The following is a 20,231-nucleotide window of genomic DNA, read 5'->3' on the forward strand; positions in this document are numbered from 1 at the left end:
CTACTTTAATTTTAGAGGAAGGCTTTTCACTTCCCATTATATAGTAAACCAAGTAAACTTTTCTAAGCGAAATCCTGAAGAAGTTAAATTTGACTTGCAAAGTTTTCCAAATCAATTTATTATCCTAACAGCTGGCATCATTAATACTTCAACAAAACCACTTAAAATTAGCCAAATATCTAAGATACATATACAAAAGATATACAAATTAAAACCATTTAAAAAGTAATAGATACCATAATTTGTACTTGGCCATAACTTCTGTATTCAGAAATGATTTTAAAAACCTAAGTTAAAAACTGTACACCATATACTTTTTGAGTGATTTACATCTTAGAAAACAAAGGCAGTCTTTCATTGTTTGTTACAGATTTAGTGTCTCTGGTGGGTTGAGGAGAGAAACACCATGATACCTGTAAGTAGGAAAAAACAAAAAGCACTTTTAGTAAAAACTCACTGGGTAAAGGAGATCATGGAATAATGTTTGTACTCATGTATTGGGAACTAAAAAATGCTATTTCTGTCTGACCGACTTGATGGTTTTAGAAACACTGTCTGGTCCCTGAAACACACATGCATGCCCCCTTCCTTCTTTCTTCTCCTCCAGACCCAGGGCAGAAAGCATGAACTACAACCTTCTTCAAACACATAACCAATTTAGAGAACAGCTTCTCAAGGAGGCTATGGCAGATTCATGAATAAAGTTAAAATGTCAAAGATCTCTGAACCATAATCTAGAAAAGTAAGCTTCAATATCCAAGTTAATTCTTACTTTGAATGTTTGTACTTTTCTCTTATTGACTGTTGTGCATGCTGTGGTGCTTTGAGGTAGGTCTGGTGAAGGTCCATGAGACAAGGCTTAAGACTTTCCAGGGTATATCCAGTCTTTCGTATTAATGATTCAGGCTACAGAGAAAGGAATAGAGAACCCCTGAGTTTTGCTTTTAGTAACAGACACCAAACACAGTAAATAGTTGGCATTAAGCTTATGTTAAATTCCAGTACTAATCTTTAACTTTCCCAACTAACTACTAGTTTTCTCAGGCCATTATTCCATCTCTTGATCCATTTTTTACTATTTTCTCTGCCAGCAACAGGTCAGATGCTTTTAAAAAAGCTCACTTTTCAATCCAAGTTACAACTAAGCTTACTACCTAACAAACACTGTTCAACAGGTAACATGCCTTAAACAGTATATAATCATCCCTCAGTGTACATGAGGGATTGGTTCCAGGACCCTTCCCAAATATAGCCAAATCTACATATTCAAGTCCTGCACTCCTCACCCTTCCATATATATGGGTTGTGAATCCCCTGAATACTGTAGTTTCAGTCCACATTTGATTGGAAAAAAATCCATGTGTAAGTGGACTCACACAGTTCAAACCTGTGTTTTTCAAAGGTCAACTGTATATATTTGAAGTTTTTACAAGTAAGAACATCTAGGCAACCCTCAGTTTTGTAGGACAATTATTATTTAATCTGGCACAGGCATTTCAGTCACAAGATAGGTGTGTGAAGACCGTAATACATACCCAGCTTTGTCCCGTGACTGTGTAGAGTGCTAAATGAAAGGCAGCTCCAGCAATAACTGATGGCAAATACTTTAGGTATGGGTCAGCATCTATCAAACTTAATTCTCCCAAAAACTGGAATAAAAAATACTTATGATCACAAGAGCATTTAGAATTCAAATGTCAAACCTCTGCCTTCTAATTAATTTTTTCCTACCTTTGATAATGGCTCTGTAGCAACTCTAGAAAAAATATTTCACAGCCTCATCTTTAAACATATCATTTTAGTGTTCTGTTCCATCCTCATCCTGTATTTTCCCTCCTTTATTAACTTTTAAAAAACAACTCTTCTGACTACCCATCCCCAAGATGTCATCCTTAGACCTCTGCTTCTAGTGCTTTCCTGATAGATTATCTTTTGCCAGCAGTAGGCTTTCTTCCATACTGCAGCATTAATCTCCCTCTGAATACTAAATGTCTTCACCACTGCTGTACAAAGGAACTAGGTTCCTGTACAAAGGAATTAGGGCTTACCCCTAATTATTACCTAAGAATTGCCATTCAACAAAATGAAAGTTAACTCACCATTGCTAAACTTTCAACTTTGCAGTTTGCAGGTTGCTGATGCAGAAAGTATTGGGTAAGAAACTGATGTACTGTTGGAGCAGCTAAGTCAAAAGTAAGGACTTTCAAAACTAGATGCTCCATTCTCAGAACTTGTTTCTTGGTGTAGGTATCATCTGTAATGTACACAAACTCTGCTACTTCTGGGGGGTATATTTCTTCAAACTTTCTACAATGAAAAAAGTTTTAAGTAATCAGTCCTAAAAGAGAAGCAAGCTTCCTTATCCCAATTCTGAAATCCCATTAGCAGAATATGGAATGAATCCAAAATCCACACCAACTGCATTTCCAGACACTTGATCATCATTTCTAGTAGAGACTGGATAGCTAATTGCTAATTAAAAGGTCCAAATCAATAAAGGACTTTTGAGATATTTTCCCCAGTTCAGTCAAAGGAAGTAAATGAAAGGCATGAGACTTCTCAAGATGGGAACAATGCCAGAGTTCACCAAGTACCTGAAAATTTAGGAAATACAAGTCTTAGGAAAACATGTTTCATGTTTTCATTTTTAGATTTAGTTTTTCTTTCTTTTTTTTCTTTTCTTTTTTGAGACAGAGTCTTGCTCTGTCGCCCAGGCCAGAGTGCAGTGGTGCAATCTTAGCTCACTGCAACCTCCACCTCCGGGGTTCAAGCGATTCTCCTGCCTCAGCCTCCCTAGTAGCTGAGATTACAGGCATGCGTCAACATGCCCAGCTAATTTTTGTATTTTTAGTAGAGGCGGGGTATCGCCATGATGGCCAGGCTTGTCTCGAACTCCTGACCTGAAGTGATCCACCTGCCTTGGCCTCCCAAAGTGCTGGGATTACAGACATGAGCCACCGCACCCAGCCTTTACTTCTTAATAAAAGAGACACTGCTTATATGCCAGAAAGTAATATTGGAAGGAAAATGTTTTAAAATTTGTAACCTAGTATACTATATCATGTTCAAGGAATCCAGTTGGGGGAAAATTAGTGTTCTAGATTCGAACACAGTTTCATCCTCCTCCACTGCCCCAAGCCCCACCACACTGCCATCCCTAAAGTAGTCACTGACTCTCTGCCTGGTGTATGTTAAAAGGTCACCATTAAAAAACAATTTCTTCCCTAGACAAAAGATCGTGATCACTTTTAAACAAACCAAGGTAGACTTACGAGGCTAACAGCATAGCAGCAGTGCCCACAAGCTGAAGCTTTCCTCTCAGCACTGACATGGAAGAAAGGAACCTATCAATGTAGTTCACAGCCAAATGAAGGGTCTCATTCTGTAGTTTATATTCTTCTCCTACTTCAACTAACCAGTCCACGAGGATAGCCCTCATACTGTTAGTGATGTCTGGCTGTTTCTTCATGTAACCCACTTTAGGTTTACATTTAACCTATTGAGAAAATTATTTATAGTGTTAAAATTATTATAGTGTAAAAATTGCAATTAGATTATTTTACCATTAAGAGAGGCTACATGCTATAAACTTAACTGTAGCATTAGAATAATTCATTAGTTTAAAAATTTAAACATTATCCTCTCAATTTCATTTAGCCACATTTAACAAATACATTATACAAACTGGATTCAGAGAACCTTTACCTCCATTTCCCTAAGGTATGTGTGAATATCCTCATGGTAGTCTGGTACTTCATTAACACTCACTGGCTTTTCATCTTCTAATACAATTGACATGTCCATAGTATGTGGTGACTCTGGGACAATTCAAAAGATATGATTAAATTAATTGTTTGTCTATTTAGTTTAATAGCTAAAAATGACTGCCATGGAAGGAATCTCATATTAACGAAGCACTTATTTCTTCAAGCTAAAAAGAGCTTCTCATGACAAAATATGTAGAATATTTTACCCTAGTCTCAGTATCTCTGTACATAGAGCTTTGGAATGATTTTAGTTAATGAGGGGGGAAAAAAAGAAACATATTGGTAGGCCCCTAACAGGAAAATGAGAATCAGGTATTATCTTAAAGTATCCATCTTCCACAACAGAAAGGAGCAAATGGCATGGTGGTTCTGTTAGGACAGAACACTTAAAATCCAAGTTTTGAGATAATATCTAAGATTTGCCCTAAGAGAAACTGCAGATCCCAGAGTCTGACATATATAAAGCCCAAGTAGGCAATAGCTAGAATCAGTTAAATGGCCTCCATTAACAAGTGTTATTAAGAAATTAGGTTTGTTATGGGCAAATGGATTAACACTATAAATAATTTATTTTTTGTAGTATAAATTATTTTGAAGCAAAGAGTATCATCCATTATTCCTCTCACTTCAAAGATCACCTTGAGATTAAACATTTTCTGCAAAATTTTGATAAAAACACACAAATTATAATTTCCAAAGGACTTTTCCTGCTCACCCCTCCTTCCTCACAATCAATACAACTAAAACTAAAATGAGATTGGATTTAGTGAGCTGTCCAGTGACTCAATATCCCTAGGGCAAAGAAACAGTACAAACTGCAAAGAGCTGTTTACAGCAGCTACTTTAATATATGAGTAAGGGTAAACAGCCATGGTACAACTATTTACTTGGAGGAAAAGTGTCACTTTCTGGTATCAGATGATAATCCAGACTGGTTTTATAGAAACAAAATTATAAAACTGGAAGAGATGTTATGTAATCACAATATTTAAGACTGCATCTTCAAATAGCACTCTCTAAGTGATATATAAGAAGTGAGTTAAATAAAACTGAAATCTATTCTCCCAACCAAGAACACATTTATGGGATCAGATTAAAATAAGCATTTAAGATCTAATTATAATTAGATTGATGTGACTGGCAGTGAACCTGAAAGAGCACTGGATTAGGATCTTTTTAGTATGTCACCAGGTCAAGTGTTAGCTGTGAGATCTGAGATAAGTCACATCCTTTCTAAGCCTTGTTACATTAAACCTAACTCACTGTAGTCAAAATGACTACATAAGACATCTTAAAATGCAAATCATTAATATCATCTAATAATTATAATTACCGTAATTCCATACAGATTTTCCTTAAAACTTACCAAAACTACCATCCATTGGATAATCAAGAGGGACCAATGGTTTTCTGGGTCCAGGTAAACTAATGGCTGAATTAAAAGCCAGGGCATCTTCACGCTCTGTTTTTTGAGATTCAGCTGGCTTCTTCTGAGTCTCTTTTTCTGCTTCATCCACATGAATGGTGAACGCAGGCTGTTTACTGTTTGCTTTCCAAGGAGGCACGGTGACATGCTCATCATTTACAGGAAGATCCTTAAGGGGTGCAACCTAAGAAAAAAATTAATAACTGGCTTTGAGCCTACTAAATAAGAGTTTTGCATTCTTTCTCTTACGGGTGTTGGCCTTTGCTTTTTCTCCCAAATACTCTATCAGGAATTAAACTTTCTGGGACAAAGAAGAGTTTGAGTATTCAAAAGAGAAGGGATGTTCCCATTTGTCACAGGCATTCCCACAAAGGCTATCAATAGATAACACTAGGTGGAATTATGCAAAACAAATCAGGGCCACAAGAAGGGTGGGGTGGCAGGACAATACATGACAAGTTTAGGAAAGACATGGCAAAAAAAAGTGTTGGTTCACCACTGTCGCCCGAGGGTGGAGCAACAGAGCAAATCCGGCTAAAATGGCGGAATTTGCCAAAAGCAAAGTATTTCGTACACCCTTTTCTAAAGTAGAGGTCATCTCTTTCATCTCTTAACCGTGAGGAGGATACGGGTCAGAGTCCTACAGCAGTGCCTGGGGTTTAAAAGTGGAGAGAAAGGCGCGGAGCTGAGCGAAGACTACACGTTTTAGAGCTTGGTTTGACCCCATTATGTACAGGCAGATGCCCCCTAAACACAGCAGACAGGCAGCATACACACAGCGTTGGCGGGGTCCTGATGCTAATAATGGGAGAATTCCTACTGTGGCATCCCACACACCAGCACCAAGTGCACTCCAGACCCTGGCCCCCTTCCAAAAGCCCAGGACATGCCTTCTCGCCACTCTTCCCTGCCTGCTAAGCCAATGCCAAACCTTGCTCGACCCACCCTCTTGCAGATATCCCGCATCCCTTTACCCGTCTCGTCTTCGGCCTCTGCTGCTGCGCTAGACCCCGCGGGTTCCCGGCCTTCAAAACCGCCAGCGCGGCCCGGGTCCGCGGTTGCTGGACGGGCGCTGCCTTTTCCGGGTTGATATTCTCCTGGTCCTCTTGGAGCGCCGTCTGCTGCAATGCTAGCAGCGCCGAGCCCGCCTCGCGGGTCGCAGGCCCCGGCGCCGAGTTGCCCAACATCACTGCTCCCGGGAGTGGACGGCGGGATCAGCCTGCGGCGCCAAGCAGCGTGCACTCTGCCCAGCCGACCACTCGCACCGACCCGGCCAAAGAATAGTCGTAGCCGCCGGTCGCAGCCCAGGCCAGCCTACCAGCCCTCCCGCTCGCTCACCCAGCTCGAGACCACGCAGGGCCGAGGAGGTTGCGAAAGGCGCAGGCAGGCACTGCCCAGTGTGGCGGGCCAAAGACGCCCAGAGATGTAGCGAGCAGCGCGCCGGAGCGGCGGCTGTTCTTGCAGTTCAAGTATCCCGCGACTATTGAAATGGACCAATGAAAGTGCTCGCGGCCTTGACGTCATTCAAGGCGACAGGGTCGCAGGCGAGTGAAGGAAAAACCAAAGGAAACTGAGTAGGGGCGGGGCAGGAGGGAGAAACAAACTGGCGCTGGGGCGGGAGAAAACGCTTGCGCGGGGCGGGGAGAGGTAGGACTCAGGGCCTGAGCTTCCGATTATTTTAAACTGAGCCTAAGCCTTTTAAGGAAACTGACTCTAAGCCTTTTAAGGAATTAAACGGAATTAAGCTTTGGTGACTATCATTTGGGCTGCCCAGCCTTTAGCTCTGGGACCTCTAGTTAGCTTAAGTGACTTTTTCCAAAGGTCTAAAATCTGGGGCACGTTTTTCCATATCTCCGATTCTCCGTTTTCTTATCTGTTAATAGGGACTAATAAGTACAGTCATATGGTTATTAGGATTAAATAATGTGCATAAATTATTTAACACGGAGCTCACATAGTAATACAGTACTCAAGTGTCAGACTGTAATGTCATCTTAACATTTAGGCGTTTATTCATAGTAACCAGAAATTGTGTTCTATGCTTTTTATTTTTCCTAATGAAGATACAATTAATTTAAGATGGCACCTTGAACTACTGTTGATATATATAATAAATAGCAATGCATTACAAAATATTCAAATAGAGTCATTAATGTTTTTCTATTTTTCCCCAAGCTGTGGCAACCAACAAAAAACACACTGACGTTCTAGTGACCTAGATATAATTATGTTCCTTTCAGAAGTAGTTTCTTTAAATATAGTAAAAACAATATGACCTTATTAAAATAAAACTCTCTTAACTATATGTGCCTTTAACAAATTTTTATATTTATATATAAATATAAGAATATACAAAGCTTGCACATAGCTAGTAAGTATAATAGCATATTAAGAAGCACTGTTTTCTAAAAAATTCGTCAGCCTGCCCTTCTTGAAACATAAAGCTTATTTTCCATTATCTGTATGCCATTTTAAAACCTTTCAATATTCCCTTGAAATTAATAAATATGAATTAAGATTAATGTACAAAACTTCTGTAGCCTTAATGTCATATATGATAAAAAGAGATCTAGAAGATACTAGTGTAGGAAAATCTAAGATGGCATCACTATTTCTGCACTCTTCACTTGAAGCACGCTTGAATAGCTCCACTGGTTACAGCATGTCTAATTAAGATCCCCCCACTCTGTGTAAGCTCATCTTATTTCCCTGGCTACAATTTATAGCACTGAGCCAAGTCCAGCATTTCCACAAACTGCAGCAGAGTCATAAAACACTACCAAGCAAAAGGAAAATCAGTTGCAAATCAATCCTATCTTCTAGAAAAAATAATTGGTAGGTTATTTCCACTAGCTGGCAACATACATAGTAACCAGGACACAAAGCAAGTACCAGTATTTGGGTTCTGGTCCCAGCTTTACAAAATATTAGCATGTCCTCTTAATCACAAAATTTCACTGAGAATCAGTTTTCTTATATGATTTGACAAACTTATACAACAGTTGTGAAGATCAAATAAGGTAATATATAAAAATACATTTTGAAACCTATAAAGCAGTTTACGTATTTGTTTATGTACCTTGTAATACATTTGAATATATTTTAATTTTCCACATATTACTTCTCAATTTAAAAATTAAAACAGCCACTTGCCAAAAATTCATTAAAATCCTATTTAAATCATTCTACTTGTGTTTTAAAAATAAAAAGACTTTTAGAAAGTTCAATTTGTCAAAAGAAATAGAAGCATTACTTTAAAAAGCCATTATATCTCAAATATTTTTAGATATAAAAAAGCATTTGAAATTAAAGTACATACACAGTTAACTTCTAATTCACTTTTAACATTTTTCATTTAAACAGACCACTTCTTTGGGACTTTACCTTATTTGTATTTCATGCTGCATCGAAGAATGAAATCAATGCATTTTGGTCATAACTGTCCAGAATTTCCAATAGAAGGGGTACTTTAGTTTTTACATTGGTGCCTTTAAACTTAAATTTATCTATGAAAAGATCAGTGATCATGCCTATAAAGAAAAAACATAAATTTCCTGTCAGTGATTAGTTATATTTAATGACACAGTATTTCACTAAATTAATTGCTTGATAATCTATTTTTAAGCACCTGTAATTCCATGATTTAACATACACAAACCTAAAAGCCATGTTTTTAAAAATATTCGTTTTGGGGGGATTTTAAAACAAGTTTCAAGATATAAATCATCTGCCTAATAAACTTCTTAACAATTGATTACAAGCTATTAATTCAGACAATCAACTACTGGCCATTTTTGAACTGCTATCAGTATATATAACATCACAACAAGTGGTATCTTTTTTCCACCAAGCAGACCATTTTGACATAGTCTAGGCAGATTCTGTTTTTAACAGCTTATCTGAATTAAAATATTCCACCTATATGTTGACCATTCTTGGGATTTGACTTGAAGGCAAACAGTCCTAGGTTCAAAGATCTGGGCAAATCATTTCACCTTGAGTTTTCTCATATGTAAAACAGCAATAATTCAAGCTGTCAATCCTTTATCCAAAAAGCTTGATGCAAGATGTATTTCAGAATTTTTCCTATTTTAGGAAGATAATGAATATACTATGGTATTAACCCCAAGGGGACTGAGTGGTAGCATCCAATAGCAAAACATAGTACTATTTCTGTCACAAAATATATGGATGAATATTTGCACTAAGTGGAATAAAAAAGATATAACCTTGGGCTGGGCACGGTGGCTCACGCCTGTAATCCCAGCACTTTGGGAGGCCGAGGCGGGCAGATCACAAAGTCAGGGGTTGGAGACCAGCCTGGCCAATATGGTGAAACCCTGTCTCTACTAAAAGTACAAAAAAATTAGCTGGGCATGATGGCGCGCACCTGTAATCCCAGCTACTCAGGAGGCTGAGGCAGGAGAATTGCTTGAACCCAGGGGGCAGAGGTTGCAGTGGGCCGAGATCGTGCCACTGACGGCAGCCCGGGAGACCAAGAGAGACTCCGTCTCAAAAAACAAACAAACAAACAAAAAATATATATATATAAAACCTCATGTCAGGTTAAGTCAGATTTTGTTATTAATTCAGATTAAGTCAAGATTTTGCTGTCAAATTATTTATGAAAAAACTTTGGTTTACAAAGCTGTCTGGATTTTGCAATCAGTGATGTTATGTACAGCCAATCTCATAAGTTATTATAAGGATAAAAGAGATCATGTGCTTGTCATGTAATAAAGGTTAAGACATTAAATATAGCTACAGTTTGTGAGAAAGTCTCTGGATATGTAATAAAAATTCAGTAGGCAGGCTTAAGGATCAATGTGTACTAGTGATACCAATTGGCTCTACAGTGACTATGGAAGACTTGGCATAGTGTAAAAGGCATGCATTTTGGGGTGAGAAGATTCTAATGCAGGCATTATCACTAACTTGCTAGGTGACAACAAATTCCTTAGACTCAGATTTCAGTTAAAGCATATGAAAAATGAAGATAATACCACCTACCTTGCAGAGCTATTGTAAGGATTAAATATCTCACCTGATTATGAAGACAGTGTAAATAGTGTGCTATATACAACAGGTCTTATGTAAAGATTGCTAACAAAATTGTTTTTCTTAAGCTGTTTCTTCCTTCCTCACTCCTTCTTTCCCTCCCTTCACCTCCCTTACTCTGTTTCAATACAATTTGTGAAACATTCAACTTCTCACCACCAAAGTCAGTTTTGAATTGTAAATGGACACAACACGAATACTGTATATCCTTTATTAAATTTTGCCTTAAAAATGTTGAATGCTGCATTTTTATATTTCACAATAGCAACAAAACATGACAATTATTTGTGTGAAATACAGTCTAAGCTCTAAAGGTTCATAGATTACATTCATTTTATACCAGGTTTGTTCATATATATAAATTCATCACAGTATACTTATTTCTTAATATACTTGCATTTTATCAAGTAAAAGAATTAAATATTAAAAGTAGCTTGACAAAATACAGAAATATTCTGTGCAATAAATTTGTTGTCAACTGATTCATGACTGGTTCATGAATCATGACTGATGTAATCTTTTTATCTTTCTGCCCAGCTTCTCTTACATGATCCTTGGGAAATAGCCAGTTGAAAAGAAATATGGCAAGGTATTCTAGAATGGTTCACTAACCATAGAGTCTTTCAAGATGTGCAGGTTGCTTTTTGTATTCTTCCTGTAGGTGATCTGCCTCTTCTAGAATACAGTGATATTCTGGTATCAGAAAGTTCGTATTTCCCTCATGAATCTGCAATTCCTTATTTAAAATTAAAAACAGAAGCACCTTAATATTCAAAATTCAATCCAATGTAATGTTAAAGTATTGATAATTTTAGAAATCCTATGACTTCAAATAATAATCACCAGTCCACGACGACACATGTACTTACTTTTAAAGCATCAATTAACTGCACTTTCTTAGCCAAAAGCAACTGGTACTCCAGCTTTGGGTGGATTAGCTTTAAAGTGTGTTTGACTGATACTTCATTTATCTCTAGAAGGAGTTGACCAGATGCAGTTAGATAAATCACTTTGATCAGAAACATTAATAACGTAACATCAACACAAAATAAACATCAGAAAGAATTATTAATTTTGTTTGTTTGTTTACCGTATGATATGTTGAGGTTAATTTTCCTTTTTGTAGCTTCTTTAGAAAGCACATCTTTTAGGATGGAGATAGTAGAAATGTTGTCAGATTTAAAAACTCCCTCTCCTTTTCTATAAAATTAATATATTTTTTAAAAGAATAGCTGTAGAAGGAAATTGTCCAGTACATATATATTTTATGATTAGTACTTATCATAATCATGTGTATAGATTTCATTTGACTGTAGATTTCTTTTGTATACATATATCATTAATATAAAGCAAATTTAAAAATGTAATCCGTTACTATTATATTAATTCAGTTTCTGAATATACTCGTAAAACAAAAGATATATGCCTCTTCAAGATGTGACAATTTATATAAAAACTTCATTTAAAACAACTTTTATCTTCATTTTTTACTAATATTTCCAACAGCTAACCTCATATATAGACATATATAAAATGCACTTAGAATTGCTTACTTACATAAGTATGTTTTTCTTTCATGTAATCACACAAATTACAGTGTGACTATATGCTTTATCCTTAAAAGAAATCTGGGCCGGGCGCAGTGGCTCACGCTTGTAATCCCAGCACTTTGGGAGGCCGAGGTGGGTGGATCACGAGGTCAGGAGATCGAGACCACAGTGAAACCCCGTCTCTACTAAAAATACAAAAAAATTAGCCGGGCGTGGTGGCGGGCGCCTGTAGTCCCAGCTACTTGGAGAGGCTGAGGCAGGAGAATGGCGTGAACCCGGGAGGCGGAGCTTGCAGTGAGCCGAGGTCGGGCCACTGCACTCCAGCCTGGGTGACAGAGCAAGACTCCGTCTCAAAAAAAAAAAAAAAAAAAAAAAAGAAATCTGATACCAAACATGAAAGAGTGACATCTGCCGTTTTTCATGCTCAGCATCCAGTGCCACTGCTTATGGTCAGAGGACCGTTATTTTTCTTTTTTTTTGAGACAGAGTCTCATTCTGTTGCCAGGCTGGAGTGCAGTGGTGCAATCTCCACTCACTGCAACCACCACTTCCTGGGTTCAAGTGATTCTCCTGCCTCAGCCTCCCAAGTAGCTGGGATTACAGGCACGCGCCACTACATCCAGCTAATTTTTTCGTATTTTTAGTAGAGATGGGGGTCTCACCATGTTGGCCAGAATGGTCTCGATCTCCTGACCTTGTGATCCGCCAGCCTTGGCCTCCCAAAGTGCTGGGATTACAGGCGTGAGCTATTGAGATTACAGGCGTGAGCCACCGTGCCCGGCCAGGATCGTTATTCTTCTTTAGGGTACCACTCCTCTTTCTCTTGCCCTCTTCAGTTTCAGTGGCAATGGTCTCAATCTATTTCTGGGACTTCAGGAGGAAGCACTGAGCAGTACATTCCATACCCCTGACCACAGTGGTTCATGGCTTAACAATGATACTCAATCCTGGGACTTTTATTGGAGCTAGTGGGCAAGAGAAGCTCTATAGCAGCTGAAAACATACAAGACTGGATTCTAGGAACTGCTGGTGGCCATAACACTGCATGGTAAAGCCAAGGAAAGATAAAAGCAGAACTGAACAAGGGATAAAATCTTGATGACATCAATTAAGCCACTGATCCAGTTGTGCGTGAGGCAGATTACTGCTAGACTTTTAAGTTATGTGAGCTGATAAATTTATTTTATTTGGTTAAGCTGCTTGCATTTGGTTCCTTTTTACAATGACCAAGTTTCCTAATTAATATATATCATCTTTCATATAGTTAATGTTACCTTTTCATTTGGTTTTCACACACACACAAATGATGTATATGCAAATGATAATTGCTTTGGTCTGGTGTGGTGGCTCACGCCTGTAATCCCAGCACTTTGGGAGGCCAAGGCAGGCAGATCACTTGAGGTCAGGAGTTCGAGACCAACCTGGCCAACATGGTGAGACCCATCTCTACTGAAAATACAAAAATTAGCCAGGCGTGGTAGCACACTCCTAAAATTCCAGCTACTCAGGAGGCTAAGGCATTAGAATTACTTGGGCCTGGGAGGAGGAGGTTGCAGTGAGCTGAGATTGCGACACCGTACTCCAGCCTGGGCTGATGAGTGAGACCCTGTCTCAAAACAAATAAAAAAAAAAGATAATTTTTTTTCTAGAAAGAAAATAATAAACCCTTACTACTTTGATCTCAATTATGTTTTAGAAATCATGACATTTCTATTAGTCTTTAATCTTAACAGATGATATTTAGTAAACACATAGTGCCAGGTACTATAGAATGACTCAAATGGTTATCTTCTTTTAATCATCATAACAATTCAATAAAGTAAGTGCTATTATTTTCATTCCTCAGAAAAGAAAACTGAAGTTCAGAGAGTTAAGCAACCAGCTAGGGTCACATAGCTGGTAAGTCACAGAGCCAGGATTGAAACATTAATACGTCTGCCTCCAAAGCACATACTTCTACACTACCTCCATACACATATATTTTATTCAGGCATCTGAAAAACATCTGTTGAGTACCTATTATGTGCAAAACTATGTTTTAGGTCCTTGCAAGCTACATACAAAGATATTTAAAATTAGACTGTCCATGAAAATAAAGTTTAACTTAGAGAAATAAGTTTGTATAAAAATTATTAGGGGCCAGGCGTGGTGGCTCATGCCTGTAATCCCAGCACTTTGGGAGGCTGAGGCGGGCAGATCACGAGGTCAAGAGATCAAGACCATCCTGGCCAACATGGTGAAACCCCATCTCTACTAAAAATACAAAAATTAGCTGGGCGTGGTGGCACGTGCCTGTAGTCCCAACTACTCGGGAGGTTGAGGCAGGAGAATCACTTGAACCCAGGAGGTGGAGGTTGCAGTGAGCCAAGATCGCGCCACTGCACTCCAAACTGGCAAAAGAGCGAGACTCTGTCTCAAAAAAAGAATAAGATAAAAAATAAAAAAAATTATATACTTTAAGCAGATAATAAATATCACAGACAAGTAAGAAAAATGCTATGGAAACAGAGAAGAGAATCAAGGGAGAATCAAAGAAGGCTTCAAAAATGTAGCTACTGCTGGATGCAGTAGCTTGCACCTATAATCCCAGCTACTGGGGAGGCTGAGGCAGGAGGATTGCTTGAAGCCAGGAGTTTGAGACCAGCTTGGGCAACAGAGTGAGACCCTGTCTCTTAAAAAAAAAAAAGTAGCTATTAAGTTGGACCTTAAAGGATATACAGTTTTGAATCTTAAGAAAAAATACTCAAAGACACAGAATGATAGAAGAGCAAAGGTGTGCTATTATAAAAGTATATAATATGCTAGGGGCATGTTGAATTGTCTGCTATGATTAATGTGTGAGGTTCATTGTGGTACCTCAAAATGGGAGTAATTATTACAGGTTTAGACACAGATAAGCTTCCTTGGACGGTACAGTGAAAAACCTCCATAGAATGGATGTTAAAACCAATTAGATTATTGAAGAGTTCTTGGTTCTAAAAGGCTGAATTCTGAGGTAAAATTATGTTTTAAAAATAATAGTGTTATTATCCCAAAATAACAAGAGAAGCAAGAGGTATTCTACTTCTTGCTCCCTAGTTGAGACTTTACCATGCTAAGTTTTTAGAACTCAGGAGAAAACCACAATAATCTGCTTAGGGAAAGAACCTTAAGAGGCAGAGAAAGAATAATGTGCTCTCTCCCAGACAAGCAACACAAAGCAAAAAAAAAACAAAAACAAACACACACACACACACACACACATACACAAAACAAACACAACCTGCAGGCCAGGTGTGGTGGCTCACGCCTATAATCCCAGCACTTTGGGAGGCCAACGCAGGAGGATTGCTTGAGCTCAGGAGTTTGAGACCAGCTTGACCAACATGTGAAACCCTGTCTACAGAAAATAAAAAAATTAGCTGGGCATGGTGACGCGTGCCTGTGGTCCCAGCTACTCAGGAGGCTGAGGTGGGAGGATCGCTTGAGCCTGGGAGGTCAAGGCTGCAGTAAGCCGAGATCATGCCACTGCACTCTAACCTGGGTGACACAGTGAGATCCTGTCTCAAAACAAACAAACAAAACAAACAACAAAAACAACAAAAAAACAAAAACAAAAAACCTACAGATGTGAGAATGAGAATGCAAAGACTTTGAAGAAGCAGGAGGATGAAAGCTCAATGGGTAGATGTAGAGAAATTGGCCTTGCCCAAGAAGTAGGCCATTTCACATCCAGAGACAGGTTAAAAAAAGGAAGGAAAAGTTTAGCTTCTACTATATTGAGAAGTTGAGAGGAATTATTGGAGCTTATAGAAGATGAGTTAGAAGTGATGGTGGAGGAGCAAGGGGTGCAACTAGAAGCTTGAGAAGCGTATAGAACAATATAATGACCTCCGCACCATATCAGGATAGCTACAAAAAGCCTGCATTTTCTAAGCCCTGAAGTTCTAAGCCATGTTATATTTGTGCATAAAGAAATTCAACTGGAGTTTTTATTGGAATTAGGATAAATATTCAAATCAATTTGGGTAGGACTGTCATCTTTTACAATGACTTCATATTGATGACTATAGAATATATTACTCCATTTAATCAAGTCGTTTATGTCAATAAAATCTTATAGTTTTCTTCATGTAACTTCTACATATTTCTAATTAAGAATATTCCTACAGATTTTATCTGGCTATTTTGTTAATGTTATTGCTACTCTGAAAGGGTCTTTTTAAATAATTTATTTTCTCACTAGTTATTGTTATTGTTGGGAACTTAGGAAATGTATTGATCTTTGCATATACATCTTTACTCAATTGCTTTTCTAAACTTACTAATTTGATTTGTTTTTCAATAGATTATCTTGAACAGTATAGATTTTCAATCAGATTACTCACAAATAATTCCTAACTTAAAGGAAAACTTAGAAGCTACATTTATATAAAACGACACTTGTGAACCAGTAATAAGTTAGATTTACCTGTAGGTACTTTCAAGTTGTGTATCTAGAAAGGTGTTCTGAAAGTAAAATGTCACACATTCCCCTGCTGGAGGTTTTTCTGGAACTTCAGGCAGACAAAAAACCACCCAGGAGTGAACTTCAGCAAAACTGAACTGGCCTGTTAGAGTCAGTGTATTCATGGGTCTGTAATATAATAGCAGAGGCACACATTTATGTGTGGGAATACATGAAAGTATTATATGTACACATTAATAAGCAGAATTTTGTAATAGTTGTTAAATATAAACGAAAACATTCAATTTTCTCAGATTAATCTTATACGTCAAATAAATGAACATTTCAATTTCATGAAAAAATATCGAACACTTACCTATACCTGCACCTGTGCTAAGTATCAGTTAAGTGATATATGTAAACAGGTTTTATTCATTATAACATGCTTTTCAAATAAAATTTCATTTATTTGGGTATATTTCATTTTTAAAAAGTTTATTTTTTTACTTTTTTATTTTTATGGAGACGAGGTCTTACTATGTTGCCCAGGCTGGGCTCGAACTCCAAGGCTCAAGCAATCCACCTGCCTCAGTTTCCCAAAGTGCTGGGATTACAGGTGTGAGCCACCATGCCCAGCCCTCATTTTAAAAAAGCTTATCTAGCATTTCTACTACATAAACTACAAAACATACTTATACAAGGATCTCCTTGGGGAAATAATCAGTATAGTGTGAAGGCAAAGAATTGGGCTTTTGAGTAAGACAGGCATGGGTTGTTCCATTATTTACTAGCTGTGTGCCATTGGACAACTTATAGAATAATACCTTCTATCTTCCTGAAATATGGGATCATACTTTCTATCTTGCAAAAGCACACATTAAAGTAACATGAAAAAACTGTAAAATAAATCAAATTTAAAATAAATCAGATGGATAATTATAAAGAGTTAAGAAAATGCAGTTTATGAAATGAAAAGTTCGGACCAATCCTGTCATCTGCAGATGAAAAAACTAAAACCTAGAGGCTAAATTAAATTATTCCCCCAAAGTCAGACAGGAACAGATTGTAATCCAAGTCTCTTGATTCCCAATTTGCTGTTCTTTCTAGCATACCATGCTGCCTCCATTAGCACAACCTTGACTTTTAAGCAAGACAGAAAGAGTCTATTCTCTTTAATGTTTCCCAAAAATCTTCTTTAGGAATAGTCTGCCTTACATCTTATTTAAATCATATATTTTAAATTATAGGCAGCAATATAAAGAATATGGGTTTTGGCTTCAATTCATAGCTTTAGTCCTTTTATCAGCAAGTTACTTAACTTTTCTAAGCCTCCATTTCTCATTTGTAAAATGGAGACATTATTACCTGTCTTGCTGTAAGAATTAAATACTACATAAGCTCCTAGCATAATACATGGCGCAAAGAAAGTAATCAGTAATTGTTCATCTCTTTCCCTTCTCTTTAAGCCCATGTTCTGAAAAACTACAAAGAAGTGGATGCCTAAGTTGGTATGGAAATAAAAGGCACTCTATCACAACCAAATGCTTTATCAGTATTCCCTGAGAAGAAATATAAAGGAAATATAATATTTGAGGCTGATACAATGAGGTCCTATTCACAGAGAACTATTATACTATCTAAAGGTTAAACAGTATTTGCTCTCACATTAAGTATCTGAGAAAGAGAACTGCTACTCCAATAATCCCAGAATAGTAATATATGAGAAAGATGGGAAAGTCAAACTCAAACCAGCCTCTAAAATAGACAAAGAATCTTATATTTATTAGAAATATTAAATCTATAATATTTAAACTGTTTATTTAATTTTTAAAAGTAGAAATTGCTAACAGAATTTACACTATAAAAATAAAAAGCAGGTCTATTTGAATTGTCTAATATCCTAAAAAGAAACTGCTCTTTCCTTTGTCCTACCTGTCATGATCAATAAAGTGAGTTCTTTGATGGAGTGAAAGAGGTTTGATGTGGTACTGGCGGACCTGACAGGTTTTGGGTTGAATTCTTGGAGTCACATATGCTTGTAGTGTGCCATACTGGCCTTCAATTGAGCGAATCTGATTCAACACAAAAGAGGAAATAAAATAAGAATATTTAGCAACAAAAACATATCTTTAGAATGTTCAACACAAGTTATCAAGTACTTAAAATTCACTAAGATGTGAAGACCTAATTTAAGAGGAGTTGGAAAGCTGTCCAGCTTCTTTCTCCTGTCCCACTCTGTTCCAATTCATGGCACAGACTGTAGTACCTCTTGTACTACACAAAGGTAACTTCTCTAATCTAATCAATACTTTAACTCATACTTTTCATGGCATGAGGGGGAAAATATCAACATTTGACCTAAGTGGGAAATATTTAAAAAGTTTAAGCAAGATTTTTTTGCAAATGTTGCACTGTGAATATTGCTGACAAGGAAGAGGATAAGAAAAGATAATAAGTAAAAGTACAGAAAGAAAACAAAAAATAGATCTGATAAACCTATATTTTGGTGTTGATTTTTAAAGAGTACATAAGCTCATATTGGCAGAGATTTTTTTTCCACAAGAAAAAAAGCTTTAATATAGGATATAACAATTTTACATGAAAAATTATTTTGTAATAATCAGTATAACAATTAATATTCCTTATTCACAAATTCAAACAATAAAGAAAAATCTGGACAAACATGTAAGTCACCTGAAATCCTCCCACCCCAGATGATCGCTATTACTACTTTGGTAGTTATGCTTTCATATGTCTCTCTACGTACATGTACAAAAAAAGAGAGAGTATTTAGCATATAGCTGTTATTATAAAAATCTATCGACAGAAAAATTGTTTCAAATAACTTAATTATTGACATTCTGTGAAAATAGAGATGCATACCTATAATCTAATTATGGCATATTTGGACTGGAAATTCTTTTGGGCTATTTTGAATATGACTGGCCGGATATCCTGAGAATTCAACATACTTAACAGGAAATAGTAATTCACTAAGCTGGGAAGATCTAATTTAAGAGAAGGACCTAATTTAATATATCATGTCACATGACTAAGTTCTATTGGATATCATAGACATCTTTGCTTTCATTTCCAATATTCACATTTTCCCCCTTATCTCTGCCTCTCCTATTACCATCACTTCCCTGCTCCTCCCATCCCACTTATGCCTCCTCATATTGTATAACTGGCTATATCAGACAGGTGTGTTTCTTTTCATACATTTCTTCATATTTATATCATTATAGATAAAAATATATTTAAATTATATAGAGAGGTTTAATCAGCATTTTGTGTGTTTTATGAAATTCCCTCCATGTTAACATGTATAAATCAACTCATTCTTTATAGTAGCTGTATAATATTCCAAGATATGGATAAATAGCTATTTATTCAACCATTCAATCATTAATGAGTATTCACCTTGGTTCTACTTTTCTGCTTCTACAAGCAATGCTGCAATTAATTATATTCATGTGTTATGTATATTACTGCTATTTTATTGCCATTAATAGATTCCCCCAAAGGAGCTAATATCTATTTTCCCAAGTGGCTGTAACAACTTATAGTGCTGCCAGCTATGACTGACAGTGTCATTTAATTCATCCTTGTCCCCTAGCGATGTTGTTCTTTAACATTTTTTGCCAATCTGTTGGATAAGAAGAAACTGCTTTTTGTTATTTGAATTTGAATTTCTCTGGCTAAAGATGAGGTAGAACTTTTTTGTTAGCTATTTTGATTCCCTCTTCTGTGTTTTGGGTTTTTTGTTTTTTTTTTTTTTTTTTGAGATAGAGTCTCACTCCATTGCCCAGGCTGAAGTACAGTGGCACAATCTCGGCTCACTGCAACCTCCATCTCCTGGGTTCAAGCAATTCTCATGCCTCGGCCTCCCAAGTAGCTGAGATTACAGGTGTGTGCCACCCTGCCCAGCTAATTTTTTTGTATTGTTTCTTTTAGTAGAGATAAGGTTTCACCATTTTGGCCAGGCTGTTCTTGAACTCCTG

General features: G+C 37.1%; 2 protein-coding genes across 4 annotated transcripts in view; both read right to left on the reverse strand.

Moving 5' to 3' along the window:
* Positions 1-99: 99 nt before the first annotated feature.
* CCNA2 (cyclin A2) lies at positions 100-6,380 on the reverse strand. The gene is made up of 8 exons (XM_032146675.2): positions 6,168-6,380; positions 5,134-5,377; positions 3,706-3,818; positions 3,273-3,496; positions 2,100-2,307; positions 1,536-1,649; positions 773-906; positions 100-413 (listed from the first exon to the last, which is right to left on the reverse strand). Exons 1-8 carry the CDS (start codon positions 6,378-6,380, stop codon positions 365-367), a joined length of 1,299 nt encoding a protein of 432 aa, XP_032002566.1. The 3' UTR covers positions 100-364.
* A 392-nt stretch (positions 6,381-6,772) lies between these two features.
* BBS7 (Bardet-Biedl syndrome 7) overlaps positions 6,773-20,231 on the reverse strand; it is a 49,430-nt gene continuing 35,971 nt past the window's right edge. The window contains exons 14-20 of one of the 3 annotated variants that reach the window (XM_058436716.1): positions 18,160-18,299; positions 16,252-16,416; positions 11,342-11,451; positions 11,121-11,224; positions 10,864-10,987; positions 9,584-9,704; positions 8,562-8,723 (exon numbers count right to left, since the gene is read on the reverse strand). In XM_058436716.1, the coding sequence (XP_058292699.1) occupies positions 8,711-8,723; positions 9,584-9,704; positions 10,864-10,987; positions 11,121-11,224; positions 11,342-11,451; positions 16,252-16,416; positions 18,160-18,299 (777 nt within the window). In that variant the 3' untranslated portion in view covers positions 8,562-8,710. Of the gene's footprint in view, positions 8,724-9,583; positions 9,705-10,863; positions 10,988-11,120; positions 11,225-11,341; positions 11,452-16,251; positions 16,417-18,159; positions 18,300-20,231 lie in introns of all 3 variants that reach the window. The other 2 variants (XM_058436717.1, XM_032146654.2) reach the window with 2 other exon arrangements.

Source organism: Hylobates moloch, unplaced genomic scaffold (genome assembly GCF_009828535.3).
Source record: "Hylobates moloch isolate HMO894 unplaced genomic scaffold, HMol_V3 SCAFFOLD_3, whole genome shotgun sequence".
Lineage (NCBI taxonomy): Eukaryota > Metazoa > Chordata > Mammalia > Primates > Hylobatidae > Hylobates > Hylobates moloch.

What these genes read in the sequence shown, in the direction of transcription:
- CCNA2 (XM_032146675.2), bottom strand. Translation starts at nt 6,380, where the DNA reads ATGTTGGGCAACTCGGCGCCGGGGCCTGCGACCCGCGAGGCGGGCTCG. An exon ending in TCCAATGGATGGTAGTTTTG is followed by an intron (nt 3,819 to 5,133) that starts GTAAGTTTTAAG and finishes GAATTGTCCCAG; the next exon opens with AGTCACCACATACTATGGAC. An exon ending in GAAAAGTACAAACATTCAAA is followed by an intron (nt 414 to 772) that starts GTAAGAATTAAC and finishes TCCTACTTACAG; the next exon opens with GTATCATGGTGTTTCTCTCC.